This window comes from Pleurodeles waltl, chromosome 11 (assembly GCF_031143425.1).
Source record: "Pleurodeles waltl isolate 20211129_DDA chromosome 11, aPleWal1.hap1.20221129, whole genome shotgun sequence".
Classification (NCBI taxonomy): Eukaryota; Metazoa; Chordata; class Amphibia; order Caudata; family Salamandridae; genus Pleurodeles; species Pleurodeles waltl.
The window spans coordinates 943,013,037-943,032,283 of record NC_090450.1 but is presented as its reverse complement, the minus strand read 5'-3'; the positions used below and the strand labels follow the sequence as shown (position 1 = coordinate 943,032,283).

General features: G+C 41.5%; 1 protein-coding gene across 1 annotated transcript in view; it reads left to right on the top strand.

Annotated features, from left to right (window-relative positions):
* Positions 1-19,247, top strand: part of PRR14L (proline rich 14 like) — a 317,487-nt gene that overhangs the window by 152,574 nt on the left and 145,666 nt on the right. Inside the window, exon 5 of the mRNA XM_069215089.1 lies at positions 10,950-11,018. Coding sequence (XP_069071190.1) covers positions 10,950-11,018 — 69 coding nt within the window. The remainder of the gene's footprint in view (positions 1-10,949; positions 11,019-19,247) is intronic.

Below are 19,247 nucleotides of genomic sequence, written 5' to 3'. Positions count from 1 at the left end.
CACGTTCAGCAAAGCAAAATTGCGCTTAAGGAAACAAAGCCTCAAATATGTAGTATTGTACCCTGTGAAACTGTGTGGAGTACAATAAGAAAACATGGTTCTTTGTGTCGCCAAAGGAACTCGTGGGATTCCTGGATGTGTATGTGCAAGATTAGTTACAGACTCCTCTACCAGACAAAAATTAGAAGGCACCCCATCTCAAGACTCAACCACAGACTTTGTAGAATAAACTATATTCTTAGATGACCTGCACCAGACTTTGCTGTCTGTGGGTACAGAAGAGGTGATATGGGTGTATTAGCTTTACAGTGATTCATTTACATAAACTTAGATATACATCACATTTCTTACAATGGTTGTCATTTACATAGACTTTAATTTACATTGGATTGTTTACAGTGCATTTTAATTTCATGTTTATTTCTCTTTGCATGCTTTCTCTAGCAGTACTTTTTTTAAACTGCGTTCAATTTTGGGAAGAATGTGATCTGTTTAATTTTTAATTAATATAATGCATAAACAATTGTAATTTCTAAAGACGTTCTTTCCACACTTTGCCCCATATTGCTTTAAAAATTAAAAAAAATACAATCTAATTTGAATTCTGATAAATTAAAAATTCTTAACTAATTTACTTCCCACCCTCTGTACCATAGCACTTTTATAACCCTATTCTAATATGAACGATATTCTTTAATAAAGGCATATTTTTAAATAAACACTAATTGAACAGAACACATCCTTTCCTAAATAACACTCAAAACACGTTTAAAAAAAGGACTGACAGTGAAATCATGAAACGAAAAATAAACATGAAATTACAGTGCATCATTAAAAAAAATGCAATGTAAATATAGGCCTACGTAAATGTTTGCATGTAAATATAATTTCTATAGAAGTACATTGCAATGCAGTGTAAATGTTAACATTGTAAATTGATTTGTTGTAATATACCGCTTTGTAAATGTTTGCGTTGAAATGTCTGCTAAGTTATAAAGGTTATAAAGGTACTTGAGATGGTAATGGGAGATGATTTCAAATTCCATATTGTACGGCCAGAAACAGAAAAATCTTTATTCGATTAGAACCATAAAAGACAATGAAAGAGCATAAAAACATAAGCAAATTTAAAAGCATGACAAGATTTTAAATATAAAAGTGCAAATGCATATTGAATGTCATCTAAATCATAATCTGTGAGAAGCAGCTTTATGCAGAAGAGCAAAAGAAACCAGTGCAAATATAAGCATACAAAACACAACAGACTGCCTAGAACAATACCAAAGTATGGCTTACTGGGATATGATACTAAAAGATGGGCAATGTTGAATCTTTCATGAGTTTAAAAGAGAAACAATTATGCTCGGCCTACCTGAGATTGCTTCAAGGCACTGGCGTCCTCCAGTGTGCAGCACACAACTGTTACGGTGGTCATTTTAGACCCAGTGGTTTGGTTGCATGGGTACAGCTGTTAACAGTTGTCAGCACATTGAAACGAGGTGCATCAGCAGCTAGGTTATATATGTTGCAAACTACTCAGACAGTTGTACAGATCACTTGGCGACCCATCACAGAGACAACAATTACATAGACTGTGTGCATAATTGAAATGATCTGTTTAAATCAGATGGAATATCTGCAGGTTTAACACTCCCAAGAAGGCGAAACAGATCCTGTTTTTTCTAAAAAAATAAATAATAATAATAATAATAATGAATTAAAAATAAGAAATGTAGACATTGCATGCTGCAAGAGACCCGTTTGAAGGCTGAAAATGAAGCTTCTTTTGCTGCAGGGCACATGCATATATTACTACTCATACAGCAGCGGTGCTGCTGTGATAATGCACAAGAAACTTAATTTCATTCCCCTTTGCAGTGACAGAGATGCAATAAGGGTAGATCGGATAGGAGCAAAATGTATAGCTTTGAGTAATAGCTGTTCTCCAAAATGACAAGCCCCAAGTTTTATAACAAACTACTCTGACTGCCCTGGTGTCCTGAAGGAACACATCATATGGAGAGGAGATTTTAATGCATTACTCGATCTAAATCTGGACAGAAATAGACTGGCACTCGGTCCTCCACCCAAGACAGATGACAGTATAGTGTAAATAATGCTTATGCCCAGTGTACATAATGTATGGGAAGAGCTCCATCCAAATACAACCCAGTGCACATTTCATTCAAGGGTTCCCAACTCAAGGTCATACATAAATCTGTGGCTCCCATCCGGGCAGCTAGTAAACAAGGACAAGGCACAGTATTGTTCCTCAGAACACTCTGTCACTCCCCGACTGCACTAATTGAGTACTCTGTTCTCAGCGCTACAATATTATGCTATCTGTAACGTTAAAAGAGGCAGGGTTTTGAAGGACACACGTTTGATTGAACCTTCTGGATACCAAACTGAAAACACCTCAAACTGAATTTAATCATACATGCAGTAACACAACAGCTAGGGGGCAGCCTTGTGGAATTTGGGGACACAGCTGACCAAGAGACGAGATAATTGGGCAAATAAGCCAGTGCTGGTCCCTTTGGGCAGAACAATCATCCCAAGAAGACGCTAGCCTGGATACTAAATGGGCCAAAGGGACAGCAGAATACAGCTGCATTAGGTGACTCAAAGGAGAAATACTCAGGCAAGTGAGATACTGGAAGTTTGTCCAACTACACCCTCAAGAGCGCCACCATATATACAGGAATACATGGATGATGTGAGATGTGACTGATCGAGGGTTGGAAATAACCCTTTACCATCACAGAAATAAACAAGAAATAAACAAGGGACTTATGGATGGTAAGCCCCACAGCCCAGATTGCCTCACTGTCTCCTACATAAAGAATACTCTGAAGCACTCCATATCTATTAGCTATGTAAGAGGACGTCCTTGAAACAGGGCGGCTCCCACCCACAGTAAAAGAGGCCCCAGTTATATTACTCTGGAGAAAACGAAAAGAGTGGAAACTCTGTACATCAAATATGGACCATATCCTTTTTATTTATTTTGTTTTGTTCATATTTAGATTTGAAGCAACTATATAAATAAACATTCAATGCATTTATCTCCTCACATGTTCCATTATTTCCAAAGTTACATATTCAAGCTGTATATTTTCATGAATAAGTAAGCCATAAAAACAAAGAAAGACCAGCTCCCTAGGAATTTATAACATAAGTGATGTTAGGTCAGCAGTTCACTGAGAAAGACAAAAAATGATATTGTGGGAGAAACCTGTACCCTTAACATCTATAGTAGAGGAAGCAGCTAATAATCTTTATCGAAGCGGATGATATTATACTTCATGTGCAGATATGGAACTTCAACATCACTCTCATTGTGTGGAGGTGGTGAGGCTTGGAGAATACTCTGGCAGTAGAATTAACTGATGAAAATCGGAGATGCTTCCACTAATGACGGCCTGAAAAAGGATTGTATATGACTATCCATTGACATGAAAGTCAAAAGTGATATAACTGGGTATCTATGTATGGAAAGATAAAAGAGAACTGATAAAGGATTATGGCAAAGGATTCAAATCCTGGCTCCATAGGTAGACAACCTCTCAGCTATCCATGATGGATCATATCACAATCTTGAAGACGGTAGTTCTACACGAGTTCACGCAGGAAACTGACAGGATTAGTCGTACCCATCTCGTCACTGGCTCTTTTGAACTACACCTCAACAATCCCTAAAAGCAACAGAAAATGTGTTTCATTTGCACTCCCACTGGCTAAGAGCCTGGTTCTGGATGGGTAGTACCCTGTAGACACAAGGTCTGCATTTTAGATATGATACTCTCTAATGAGTTAAGTCATACATATGTGTGAACTGTGCACTTATCATGGCATGTCTTACCTCCAGGAAAGGATATGAGATCTGCGCCTGAATTTAGTGTAAGTGAAGATTACAGTTGAGTGATCCAACTCAAGTTTCCTCAAATAACTCCCATCAATACAACTGTGACACAGCTTATGACTAGGAAAACAGTAATCCATCTTATCATATGGTACATGAGGTGGAGAGTAGGTGTATAGCAGACTATCGAGGTGCCTCACCTTCCATATGTAAACCATATCAACATCAAGCAAGGCCAAGGAGCTGCTGTGTAAGTTAGTGTTCAGGGCAGGTATTCTGTGGGAATCTGTCTTTCAGGCGAAATAAAACACAGTTAGACCATCGAGCTCCTTAGCTATGGTGTCAGTAGGTCTATCCGTTTTTGGAAAAAATGACCTATCCACTACGTTAGAGGCATACACCTTTCAAAAGCACATTTCCTGTCCATCTACAGTTCCACAAACCATTACATACCACCTTTTAGAAATTCACCACAGAAAGATACGACTCTCCACAATAAACATACAAAAGCTGGCACAAAGAACAAGCAAAATACTTGTCTGTAACATAGATTTCTATTCCGTTAAGAGAACCCCAACAAAAATGAAGATAACCAGTAATAAAGGAACTTAAAGCAAACTGATTCTGCTAGGAAAACAGATTTTGAGTAGCCCATCCCACTTTTAGTGAGAGTGCCCAGTGTGCAACTCTTATGTTTATGTCCAGTAACTGGTGCAGAGGCAAGCTAGCCACTGACATGTCCACCAGCTATTCTCCTACCTAGTAGTGACATGATTTTGTCATTGTAATTCAGAAGTAACGGTGTTCATCTGTGCGAGCAGTGTATTAACAATGTTTTAGAAATCAATGCAAGTCAAAAATCCATTGTGTCACTTGTTTCAATAATCTATTTTCTAAGTTTACTAGGACTCGCCAGGAGAAGTGAGGCAACACCAGCAACCTCTCCATTTCCTTTGTCACCTCTTTGTTCAATAGTCACTCTAGTAGTGTCATGTGTTCATGTGACCAGTCCAAAGCTTGCTTTGGGAAGCTAGGAAGGTGTGATCTGCCTTCTGACTTTCCTTCGGCTGATTACCACAGAGTCTGCGTTTCACTGTTAAGATGTTTTTCTTTGCTGATGTACCTGTTGCTTCTAATTCATAAAAATCTGTAGTTGACACTTCTTCAGAATGTGCATATGTACCACTTTTAAGCCATTTTAGGATAGGATTACTGTCACAGTAATTTGACAAAGTTGCTGTCATAACATGCAGCATGGCATTAGGCTTCATCATCGGCACCTGTGATTTTTGAGCCGTTCAGTTGAGAAAAGTTTAGAGAGGCTCTCAGGTTTCAGAGTCTCTTGGATCTACTTTTCCAAGAAAAGGTCAGCTGATGGCCACTGAGTACCCTCAAAGTGCAGACTGTTACACTGTGATCTTCTTTCCACATCTTTGATTCTCTGTCGGTGCTCTTGTGTTTACTTGTAGCTTAGCCATGGGATATGCATCTCTTGTCATATTACTTGTGATTGATTCAACTGAGTTTTCTGTCTTCCAGTGTTACTACCATACTACCCTGATCACCTGCAGTACCAGTATCCCAGTGCTGGGATGTTCCTTGTTTTGCAGCCCTTCCAGCAGTGTTTCTATGGTCAGCCCAACCCCCCACCCTTGTCTGTGCCTAGTAGGTGTCCACACTATCTCCTTTATCAGTCTGTTCTCTTCTTACATTCCTCCACTCCACCTTTTTCCATGGACCATTCATTTCTAGCTTTTGTAGGTGAAAAGGTGCGTCTCCTGTTTTATAAGCATCTGCTCTAGGTGAAAGTACGTACCTTATATTGTGGACATGCACAGTACTTTCATGGTCTCGCTATCATTAGCCTAAATGCATGTTGTGCCCCAGTTGCTGTCAGGATATTGTGTTGTGTCCCTAACGCTTCCCAGAAAGACACTATCCTTAAGGCCTTTACTCTGAATCTTCTTGTTGGATCTTTGCACAGCAGCATTAGCCCACCCCACATGAATCAGGGAATGATCAGACAAAAACCTCCCCAAATATTTCACTATCACATTTATGATCATCTTTCTGCATCATCAGGATACATTCCAGTCTACTAAAAGTATGCATAGCTGAGTGACTAGGCTGTTCTTGACCCACAGATATTAATACTCTCCAGATGTCTAGTAAACCCACCCTCTTTCTAACCTCCCATAAGTCCATTGACATTCTTGGTTTGTTATTCACCTTGGAAGTGTGAGGAATGTATTATCCATGTGTCCTTCAAGTACACAGTTGATGTCTCCCTCCAACATCATAGAGACATTAAAAACGACAAAGCCACATTGACCATCCCCACTGCCCCACCCCCAAAAAATCTTTGTCCTACACATTTAGCATGTACATTCTTTACTATACAGAGCTTTTTCCCATCTAGAGACTATAAACCAGGATATACTGTCCTTCTAGATCTGGTGTGATATAGCAGTGTGAAAATGGCACTCCTGGTGTGTCCCATCTTCTGATCCCCATTCCATATGCTGATAAATGTTTCTTCTGAAACATTGCCATATATATCTTGGGTTTGCTGATATACTTGAGCACCCTATGCCTTTTCTTATGCCCAGTAGGACCTCTTCCATCTGTCCCTCTTTAATACATGTTGGCTTCCCAAACGTCTGTCCTTCTACATGGATTACAGTGCCGTCCAGTATCCAGTAGCTACTGTTTGCACTGATGCCCCCTTGTCTATCAGACTCTATCCTTCCCCATCTGTACTTTTAGTTTTGTGACCCATCAATGTCACTCACAATGGTAGGTGTCCACGCGGTTCCTTGTTGAGACAGTGACATCCCACCCTTGCCCTGACAGGCATGACCTACCCTCAACAACTACCCATCCCAACACTTTTAACTGACTTGGAAGAATGTACTATAGTGTAACCAACAATTTGTAAAATGGATTTTCTGTATATCTACTCAGGTCGACAGGGTCTCATGGAGTTCACAGGTACACATCCCTAGAATCCCCATTGGTGTTTTCTATTAATCTCTTATTTTACACTGCAGGATCCTATTGCATCCTCTCTACCAGTTTGATCTGTACAGTTCCACCTTTATTCAGATCCATTCTCCTCTCCCCTCAAAATGTAGGATAGATAGTTGTGAGCCCTCTTTGTCAATCTTACAACTAATGTATTCTGTTTCGTATTCAATCTCCTTAGAGATGTTCATTACATCGCACACTGTAGATCATAAATTTTTCTGGCAACAGTGTTCAGTTAGTCTTTGTTTTCCTTATGCAGGTTATCTCGGGTGGCATGGCTGTCTCCTATGATATTCATCTGAACTTAACTTAATCTTTGAATTCACCAACATTTTGTCTTTCAGTCGCCTCGTGGGATACTACATCATTTAGTGATGGGTTGTTCTGGGAATGAGCCACCCAGAGCATGTTTCTAAGGATCACCTCACTGCTTATTTGTGGAAGGAATGGTGTTCTGACACATTAGAGTGTATTCCTTGAGGACCATCATTTTTGCAGTTTGTTGCCTTTGATATCCCATACACTATGCTTTCCGAGCTGGCATCATATTGGAACATTTGTGGGCCTGTGCTGTAGTGGAATGAATGCGCGCCTGGTGTCCAAGACAACAGGATCTTCACTGAAATATGCCGACTCATCCTTCACGTCCCTGTTAACGTCACAGTGGAAATAGGGTTTTGCTTTCCAGGCCTCTCACATTCTTTATTTTGTCATGCGTCCTGTCAATATGCTCCTCTTCAGGGCATATTACACAGTCTTCGATAAAACAGGTGCATTTTGAAAATAAAACATAAAGGTTTGCTGACCATCCAAGTTTTGCTGTGGTAACTGTGGAGCATAATGAACTTAGTCTTGGTGATCATTTATTCATGCTCTAATTTTTAAAACGTGTGCATCTGTCTAGCACTACTGTGATATGCACTCTTGTGTGCCCTTATCTATAAGTTGATCAGAAAACATTTTTATGACACTATATCCAGTGTTGGTATTATGCTACTTAATAAAAGTATTTGATTCAAAGACTTCTCTGTCCTTTGGTTGGAAGTTCTACAGAGTAATATATTGTCACTTTCAGATACTTGCATTATTCTAACTGATTTATACCCTAAAAAGGTTGTATATGCTACATATGCATATTTAAGAAGGGTTGTTGTATGCTTTGTACAGTGTTTCTGGATCCTTAGTTTTTTCTCACTGATTTGTGCAATTGGTGTGGTTTCAACCTATACGTTTAGTTTTTTTTTCTTTGCTGTGTGTCTCCAACCATTTAATCAGTGAACCCTCTGCCACCAATTTTGAATGCCTTGGAGAGTTACATATTGGGTGGGGACACTGGTTTGATGCATTCAAGACTTACCACAAGCCATGGATGCATTGAGTTTTTGAGCAGAAATGAAAACGTCTTCTGTTGCATTCATTCAGGTTTGAGGGTTGGGCAATTTTGAATTATCTCCATGTTTGGTTCAGAACCCTCAAATGAGTCTGAAGGAGCAGTCAAGAACTAAGGCATCTTTTTAGTGTTTTGTCTAACCATGTGGTTTTGAGAGACAAATTCCTCTACATACTTCTCAGACAAGGAGAAAGTGTTGGCTCTTATATCCTCACTCTTCACCTTATCACACTAAGTGTCAGTTTATCTAATGTAGTGACCAACTGGTACATGACCAGTTTGTTATTCATTGCTAAATAAAACAGAAATTACTCTCTCTGGATAATTCTTCACTTGAAGGAACTATTTACACAGCTAAGAGCATAGATTATTTGCACATTTCAGTCAGGGGGATAAATGAGAAGGAAAGAAATTCTGTGTGTGAGGTTCAAGGAAAGTTGTTGGTTGTTCTAACAAACCATTGTTCAGGCAAAAACAAATGTTCCTGTTGTGGTTTTATTTCATACTCCAGAGGAGGAAGCCATTGTCCTGCAAACGTCTCGGTGTGCCAAAAATGCAACAAACAAGGGCACTTTGCCATTATGTGATAGCTCAAAGAATGGAACAGGGAGAGTGGCAGTGGTTGAAGAATGTGCAGTGACCTCCAGTTATTCTGTTAGATTTCCAGAACTTTATGCTTGTAGTTGGAGAGCAGCATGCAATACAAAGTGACTAAATGAAATGTATTGTTCCCTGTATTCAAATCTAGGTAGGGGACAACATTCTGTTTGCTTGTCACTTTTGATGCTAGAATTACCCTAGGAACTAAGGGTTTGTTTGAGGGAACTTGCCCTAGGTGAATACTACAATTTCCAGATGGGGCACCTGACAAACATTGATGTGGAGGATCTCTTTCAGGATATTTTGCAATTTAAATTTAGATGCATTCAAGGAAAAGTGTGTGTTACCAGTACAGGGAAGAATATCATGGATTGGTTTAGTCAGGGTCCTGTTGGTATGGTGTTGCGGTCTGGTGCAACAGCACTGATAAGGGCAGTGCAAGAGGAAAAGCGGGTGGTCAAACATTTTAAGAAGTATCCCTTAGTACTTTGACACATATTGGGTAGAATTGCACATTTTAAGAATCCTACCACAGTCAAAGAAAGTGCCATACCTGTCGAGCATTAAGCAAGAGGGGTTCCTTTCAGTGTTAGAAATGATCTTGGAAAAGAGCTGAATCTATTGTGCAAATAAGGAATAACTGAACCTGTTGAATCTTCTCTTTGCACCCCTGGTTGTTGCATGCAAATACTATGTGGACCTTCATTTGTTGACCTATGCAGCCTTAACAAAGAGATGAGACTTCACCCCCAAGTTGAGTGAGTTCCTGTCAACACTCAGGGGAGGTCAGTTTTTCATAAGTTAGATAAAGCTTCTTCTTATCATCAGGTAGAACTTGAGCTTGACTCACTGCACTACACAGTATTTGTGTGTCCATTAGGCACTTACCAATATTGCTGCATGACATTTGAGTAGGCTTTGATGGTGATGGTGGTTTTCCAAATGATCATATATCAAATGGTCAAGAAAATTGAAGAGGTCATGATCTTCCAAAATGACTTTATAGAGTTTGCCCAAACTAGAGAAGAACATGCTAAAGTATTGGAAGTAGTGTTCAGTATTTTATAGGATAAATGGGGTGGTACTCGGGAAGGAGACATCTGAATGTTTATAGTTGAAAGTGGAATATTTAGAGTATGTAGGTTGAAGGGAAGCAATTCTTCCCCAACTGGGTTTAGTTGAAGAAATCAGAAATCCATGACCACCTTCTGCTAGAGCTGGTAGTTGAAGATTTTGCCAGAGTAGGCCACCTGTATTCGCTGACTCACCAACATATTGCAGTAGGAGGTTCAATTTAAGTGGAATGCAGAATGTGAAGAAGCCTTTGAATGGATCAAGGAAAGAATTGACTAGGCCTAAGGCTCTCAAACCGTATGATCCAACTCTGCCTTATGTGGTCACTTTGATGCTGGCAATGTCGCTGTAGGTGAATACATACACAGAAGTCTGCAGAGGAAGAATTCACAATTGGGTTTGCCTTTCTGAGTCTCAGGGAGACGGAGATGCTGTACTTGGTCATAGAGAAGAAATGTTTGGGTTGTTTGTCGGCTGTAGAGAAATTGTAGCTCTATTTGTGGGAACAATGTTTATTATCCTCATGGATCACAAATCTTTAGTGTTCATGATCAAGAAGCAGACATCAGCTTGCAATAGTGGCACTTCAATCTGTCACTACTGGAGTAGTATGGAGCCAGCGAGAAGCTGCACAGCTGCACCCAGGAGCATTGCTGGGAACAATGTCCAGATCCAGTGTGACAACTGAAGAATATTCTAAAGAGAATGATCAGCAGTTTGCTACAGCTTGTACCAGAAAGTGCGTCATTGAATGTAAGTAACTTTATTCTTATGAATGATGACTTGAAGATTGTGAAACCTTCAGTTCATCTTGTCACAGTCAACTGTCTCTGGACCAAATCATGTGAAGAACATGTTGCCAGGTCATATGAATCACTCGGCAGAAGATGAGATATTGTATGTGAAATCACAGGCATCACTTTTCCAATTTATTATAATCTTTTTTTCATTAAAAGGCACTTCCTAATTTGTTACATTTGTATTTTTCTAAAGTGGACATAGCCAAATACCACACATGCCGACCCAGAGCAGAACAGAAATCCTAGGCCCTGCGTTGTTCAGGTAGGATGTTTACTTCCCACTAAGATGTTTCTATAAAGTTTATAATCTGACATACCTCAATTATATATTTTGTTGTCTACTTCCTACCTTTTTGTCTTCACTGCTCTTCTTTTCCATTCAACCCTGGCACATGGTGATGCTCTTGACTCCTTTACCTTTTTCTCGCTCATTTTCTTCAATCCTTACTAAAATTGTAAAGGAACCAACCATCAAATGATAAAACCCATATATCCATCACCGGAAGTTGCAACAGTAAGGATTTGATGATGCCTCTTTGTATGTTGAGTGCTCGTATGCCTTTGTTGCCTGGGTAGCTCTTTTAACATTCATGCTGCTTCTCTGAGTTTCAGCTATTCTTTTTTCATGCTTCAGTGATTTCTCATCCTCCACTTCCCTTATTATCCATTCTGCCTCAGCCAAGGCAAACATTTCGCGATAAAATGCATTTGTTTTTTATTGTAAATGGTGAAATAGTGTTTCCAGTCTGTATTTTTTACAGAGGCATTTCAACACTGAAGTCATCTTTATTCCTGTCAGTTCCAGCTATTTTCAAAGGAAGCTCTTGCTGCTCTCATTTCTTACAAGACCTCTGACATCTGCAGTGCTCTAGGTTAGACGAGTGCCCTTGTTCTATTGCAGCACATTTTGCGAGGGTCCAAGAAGGTTGAAAGCTTAAGCTAGGTCAGTTCTATTGTAAACATTCTAATTTTTCCCCTGCAGGGTTTTTTTCTGAAGTTCTGACTCTGCTGTTAATGGTGACAGTGCAGGGAAAGGAAGATGAGTATTCCAGATGTCTTTTCTGTCCTTCTGACCATTACACTTTTTGAGTAGTGATAGAATTCAGGACCTTGAAATATTGTTTTTTTCCAGGGTTCCCAAAGGTGTTCGTTTGAAGCTACCAAATGAAAGGCATGAGAACAAAGCATTTAGCAAATAAATAGTTATGCCCTATTATTACCCAAGAAGTTGGTGACACCACACTGTGAAAGCTTCAACTGGCCCTGCTTGTGTTTCCTCCTTGGAAGCCACCTCACACCCCCATTTATTGGTTTTCAACCTCGTCTTTGGCACCTACAGCCTTGTGAAGGTGCTATTTGTGGAAGTGGCTCTCCTCGGTTTTGGAAGCATAGTCATTAATATGATTCACATCAAGAAACAATTCACCATAATGTGTCTCCTGAAGTTGAGGACCCATTAAGAGTACCTGTAATTTCCCCCCCTGGCCCAGAGCATCCAGCCAACTTTTTCATGCCTCAGTGGGAGCTCGTGATACAGGGCTTTTTCTTTGTCCACGTGCAGAGGGCTCTTTAAGTAATTACACCCCTACTCATGTAACCCCTGTACCAAGTCATCCCTTTTCTGGCAGGTTGATTTTTTTATAATCTGAGTGAGAACAACGTAGGCCCTCTCCTTCAATTGGTAAGTCTTACTACATTACACAGCGGTCAATGGAAATTATACACATGGTCAAAGTGTACTCATTCCTGCTGACATTTGGACCCTTATGTGAAGGAGTGAATGTAGATTTAGTTGCCTCCTTCTGGGTGGCTTTAGGACAGATCCCCCACTCGCAGGGCTGTGCAACATGTGTGGGGGGGAAACCTAGATTTAAACACACGGATTGACCATTTCTGCCTTGGTCTTAGTGATTGCCTGCAGAGTTGCTCTGGCGTTGGGTTGCATCAATATTTTGGGTACTAGACCTTGGCATAGAGAATAGTATATCCAAGGAAATGGGAATAGGTGCGAGTCTCCTAGAGAAAGGGATGGGCTTTTATGCTTGCACAGGACATTATGGTTTGGGCATGTGTAGCTGTAGATCACATGTTTTGTGGTGACTTGTGATATTTCCTCTGAACCCCACAATGCACCAGGACACAGACAAAGAACAAACTCACATTCAGAATGCCATTTCAGAGGATTTCAGGGTTTACCATATTCCTAAGAAAATAAAAGTTTACCTAGCTCTGTCTCCATCCCAAGTAAAAGGTGTCACTACTTGACTCCCATTCAGAATGTGATCAAGAACATTCTTCTAACCCGCTCCCATCTGATCAGATGCCAAGACTCACTGAAGGTCAGGGAGATGGATGCTTGCCACAATTATAATACAGATCCTCAGTTTCATACATCCTTAGAGTCCTTAGAGTCTTACTCTTTGAAGGCTTTGCCACCTGATAATACCACTGTATATTGTCCTGTTATTGCAAGAGCATTAGCAAATCATAAAGTCCCATTGCATGTGGAGCAGAAAGATTTTCTGATAGAAACCCTGTCCAAAACTGAGCAATACTGCCAAAGCTAGGATTGTTACTCCTCAGGTGGAAAGAAAATTAACCAGCACCACAAGACACTCTCTTCAGTCATGGGTATGTCACCTCAGACTTCCTGGTAGTGCACACTGCACGCAAACGTGGTTCCATACAGGTCATGGGAGATGCACTGCCTGGAGACAAAGGGAGTAAGATGATCAAGATGGCAGGGAAAAGGATCGCCTTAGGATCTGCCACACAGTGGCGTACAATGAACTTCATGGTGTTACTAGCCAGATTCTGTGTGGGCCCTATGAAAGAAATGAAGGAGCTGCTTAAACATCTCCCTGATACTTATTGAAAAATAGCAAAACTGAGTCTTTAAGAAGGAAAGGTTATCTCAAATATGAACATTTGTTGTGCTTTTAATGCAACAAATACAGCCAGGCTAGCATCCTACTCCAGTGCCATACTTTGCTTGAAGGTTCAGGCTTTGAAACCAATGCTCATTGGATTGCTGTTTGATGGTGCGCATCTTTTCAGTCCTCAGGTTGACTAGACACTGGTGAAAATATAGAACTATAATCATGACAAAGACTACGGGGTTTCTCCTGTACCAGCTTGCCGGAATTTGTTTTCTTAGACAACAAATAGGTTAGCCTTCTAAACCGGTTGCTCCACCCGCGAACAATACCCCTCTACGATGCATTCCTTTCATCAAAGTCAGCGATCTAAGCACGGGCAATATTAATTATCTGTCGAAACAAACAAGGCAAGGATGGAGATGTCCAAGGTAAAGGTACCTCTGTCACAAAGCCATGGATATCTGTTAATTCTACCTGCCACTATGGTGGAGTATAACCTCAGGCCAGTGGGTATGGGTTTCTGTGCTACCACTAATCCCATATGTTATCAGTAAAAATGAGAAACTTGTAGGAATCCCTTTCTCATTTCACCAACCTGGGTGAGACCGGCTTTGTTTTCTCTGCTTTTTGAAATGTCCTTTCACTCTCATGAGACGCTCCAACCATGTCAAAATCTGCGAAAGCGACATAGAGGACAGTAAAATCCTGTGACTTGCCACCGAAAAATGAGTGCATGGAAATTATAAGGGAAGCTGGAAAACCTGCAACATGAGAATGTTACGCTGCAAAATGTAAGAAATTTGTGCATCACTGTAGTGGTTTAAACATACATCCATTAGAGGCTACAGTACGAAACATTGTGTGTTCCTTATTACAGCTGCAGAGGTCACTTTTTTACTCACCCGTGGTAGAAAAACACAAATTGGGATGGTCTTTGCCCTGGTGCATAATGACCTTCAGGGCAGGTACCACAAGTCACCTCAAAACCAAAAAAACATCTGGAAGAAAAAGTATAACATTCCAAGCTCAACACTAGATGACAGGATTGTGCACAACATTTGAATCTGAAGCACTACAGGCTGCAAATAGATTGTTACAGGTAAGTAACTTTTCGTCATACTCCATGTGTAACTGACAGTCATAATCTGTGGGTGGATAAAGTTGTGCACTTCAGGACTTCGTTGGACTTCCCCTTTATGGGTGGTATTATGTCAAAACCTAAATAGAGAGCTCTATATACGCACACAAATGTGCGCTTTTCTGATTGTAGTGACTTTGATCACGGTCTGATATTGTATTGCTTCACTAAATGTTTTATGTTAAATAAAAATGATTACAAATAGTATTTTATCATTTTGTTTAAAACAAACTGGTTTCCAAACATTCCATATTCCTGCATCATCTAAAAATTATGTTTGTTTGGTATCTGGATTCCTGGAGTCAGTGGTACCTTTTTTTTTTTAAGTCTCTGAAATTACCAGAATCAATCCAACCAAACACCAACAAAAATATAAACTTCTCAAAGGTTCCTTCTCCATTCCCCACATCCACCCACCTGCAAACTCCATGATAGCATCTGCAGCAGATTGATCATCTTGTGAACCTCCAGACTAAAATGGTAGATGTACATAATTAGAAAGAAAATTATCGGTCACAAGTCTCTTCAGGGATGAAGCATCACTCTTAGACAAAGTTATAAATTGTAAGCAGTTCATATCCGAATGGAAAGGACTTTATCTTCTTGCTAGAGTCCGATCTTGTCTAATAACAGTATGAGTTTCAGCTGCAGCTTTGACTGCAAGAAACCTTACATGCTTTTTTCCTAAAAGAGTTTCCCCCCCTCTTACAGGGAATTACAGTAGAAAGATTTTTTAATTTTTATTAATTACAACTTGGCACATTTATTGATAAATTTACATAAAGATTTTACACTGCTTTTAACAGTTTGAAAGCAACACGCATAATGTTCACTGTAATCCCCATAATAGACTTTTCAACCCTTATTTCGAACCAAAGACTCTGAGCCTGCTGTTACCTGACCCACCCTTCCATCTCCCGTTCTATGACTATAATTCCACTTTTGCCAACTGCATGTCAATGCATGCTCGAGATCTAATTACGATTTTAGGTTTAAAGCCATTTTTATTGACTTCTTTAGGAAATAGTACAGTACAGTACCCTCACCTACATCCATAGGCCTGTGAGGTAAGCATGTAAAGAGAGAGAATAAGCTGGCAAGGGTGGGAAACAGGGAGGGAAGGTGGGCAGGGGGGACCAGGTCAAGTGGGATTGCCCTGAAAAAGGGGGGATGGGATATGCTCGACAACATCCTTCATCAGAAAGTGCGCTGGTTTCAGGCCCGGGTTTGGCAGGTCATAGCTTCCACAGCATAGTCTGTTTCTTGTTCAGGTCAGGAAAGGCACAGTATTCGCAAGTGGATGTGGCATGAGAGGTCTAGAAAGTCCCGGGCTAGACATCCTAGTCAAGGTCTCCACATTTTATCGAATTGTGGTATCTTTCGGTCAAACATTGCCATCAGTTTCTCCATGCCAAGGAGGTCCCAGAGCTTATGCTGCCAATCCAGCTGCATTGCTGTCTCGCCCGAATCTCATTTGGACAAGATGACCTGTTTGGCCGCACAGAGGGCAAGTGTAATCGATCTCCCTTTATCAGAGAGCGTAGGAGTGATACGTCAGTGCGTTGGGAAGGCCCAACAAAATATAACTGAGAATTCTAGACCGGTCAGTCTCATACATCTCATTAATATCTGCCAGGTCATCTGTCCAGTATTGTAATTTAGGACGATGCTAGAGAACATGTGTCCAGCATTTATCATTCCAGCCTCGTTTCCACTTAGCTGTCCTGGCCGGGTATAATACCAGTAATGTCTAATTTTAAGTATATCTTCTTTGCAGAGGTGCTACAGGCGGACGTGCGTGCTCTATGCAATACATCAGCCCTCTACCTAGGGTTGCTCACATTCCAGTTCCCACCGCTGTTGTGCTGGCGATTTAGTGTTAGCTGGTGAGGCTTTGTGGAAGGCATAGATATCTGGCAGGAGACCCTTATCCGTGCGTCTGGTAAGGAGCCATTTCTCTTAGGATGTCAGGGGCTGACTAGTGTGTGGGCAGATATGTGGTTGGGTAACCCAGTGTCGTGTGGCAGCGTGTTGCCATTTTGCGTTTAAACTAATGCCCTAGTCAGACTGGACTTTTGCAAATTCCATAAGCCCTTTGTTATCAAACAAGTCTCCCATCTGTTTGGAATTGGCTTTCTGCCATGACAGGAATGCTGCTTCCTGTAAAACCGGCAGAAAGTGTAGGTTCCCCAGTATAGGTGTCTGTAGTGATATGCGAGTGGATAGTTTCCACATCAGCTGTAGCTTGTTCCATTTCCCACTGTTGCCCTTACTACTGGGGGACAGGTGTGGCTTGGAGAGCCATGGGATTCTCCAAATTTGTATCCCTGCCACTGCCTGATCCATAAAGCACCAATGTTTCTTAGAACTAGGCCTATTCTATTCTACCATACAGCTAAGTTGCGCTCCCTGATACTAAAGCACCAAATGAGGAACTCCCAGGTCACCTCCTACCATAGCAAGATACACCAGTTTTTTTTTTGGGCCATACAGGCCTTTTTACCATCCCAGATGTAGTCTTCAAGTAAGTGCTGTAGTTTACAAATGACAGGAGGGTGAGGTTTTAGTGGTAGGTTCATAGAGTATTTTCAGTAAAAGGGTAATTTTAACCATTGCCAATCTACCCAACCAGGAGGTGGGGCCTCTGTTCCATGATTCGAGGTCAGCGCGAGCAGTGGAGAGCAGCACAGCATAGTTCCATTCCGCCGTACGCCCTTGTTAGAAGTGTATCTGCATGGCCAAATATGTGACCCCTGATTCTCCATTGGAAGGGAAAGAGGTGCTCCACCTGGGGTTGATCATCCTGTGGGATGGTAAGGTTGAGGGCCTGCAATTTCTGAAGGCTTACTTTAAATCCAGAGGCCTTCCCAAAGGCTTCGAGTTCCTGCATGAGTGGGGGAGAAAAGTGAAGGGCTGTGTAATAGCTATCATGACATTGTTGTCATACAGAGCCAGTGTATGCTCTTGGCGTCCCATGGTGATACCTGCTATAAGGGTGTTCCTGCGGATTCTTTCTGCAAATGGCTCCATATAGAGAGCAAAAAGCAGTGGCAATAGAGGACACCCCTGTCTGGTACCCCGTGCTATCCTAAAAGGTCGCAATGACATCCTGTTTACTCTAACTGAGGCCTTAGGATTAGTGTAGCTACACCATATCTAACTCTGGAACCTGACTCCATGTCCTGCTTTGGCTAGTACCAGTTGAAGATATGGCCAGTAAACCCAGTCAAAACGCCTTTTCAGTGTCCACCGAGAGGAGGAGTGCAGGTAGACGGGAGCGGTGGGTTTTGTCTGTAAAATGTAGAATACATTGTGTTGTCGCTACAGCCCTTCTCATTGATTAATCCTGCCTGGTTGGGGTCGACCAGGTCCTGCATAACGGGAGCCAGGTGGGCTGCGAGAATGCTAGTGAAGATCTTGGCATTGACATTTAATAATGAGATAAAACAATGAGCAGAGTGTGGTGTCTATCCCAGGCTTCGGGAGTACTGTGATAGTGGCCTCCCTTATAATGCCCATGAGTGAGCCGGCTGTGCTAAAGGGGTTATAAATGTGGGAAAAAAGTGGGTCCAGTTGGGGCAGCAAAATTAATGTACAAATCTGACGTGTTTCTGTCCTGGCTCGGGGCTTTGCCTGGTCGCAGCCCGGCAATAGCTGTGAGCTCCTCAGCTGGGCACATATCACTGTCCAACTGCGGGGCATCATTTACGGAGATGGATTCCATGGGTTTGTGCATTAGAAATGCTTCAGCTTCCCTCAGGTCAGTCGCTTCTGCTGAGTACAAGGTATCATAGAAGTGCTCAAACTCCTGGGCTATTTGCATATCCTGATACACTGTGTGCCCCTTTGAATTAGGTTATTCTCTATTTGAGCACCTAAGCGTGCTGTCGATGAGCCAAGAGGCACCCTGTCTTATTGACCCCTGCATAATATTTTTGCCTTGAGCGAAGAAATGCTTGTTTTGTCTTATCAAGATCTAGGGCCTGAAGGTGCTTTCGGGCTATCAAGAGTTGGCACCACACTTTATGGGAGCCGGATTGTTTGTGAGCCTCATCTAATTCCTCAACCTGCCCCTCTAGCCTGTTTCAGTTGTCTTTTCTGTCCCTGTTGAGTTGTGCAGCTATAGAAATGAAGCTGCCTCGTAGTACACCTTTCAGTGTATCCCATAAGAGGGCAAAAGGAGAGTCTAATGTGTCATTGGTGCTAGGGAAGGTGGTTATTGTAAAGAAATGGCTCCCTGTTGCAGTTACCCCCCACTTTTTGCCTGATACTGATGCTGACTTGACTGAGAAGTGTGCTGGGACCCTGCTAACCAGGTCCCAGCACCAGTGTTCTTTCACCTAAAATGTACCATTGTCTCCACAATTGGCACAACCCTGGCATCCAGGTAAGTCCCTTGTAACTGGTACCCCTGGTACCAAGGGCCCTGATGCCAGGGAAGGTCTCTAAGGGCTGCAGCATGTCTTATGCCACC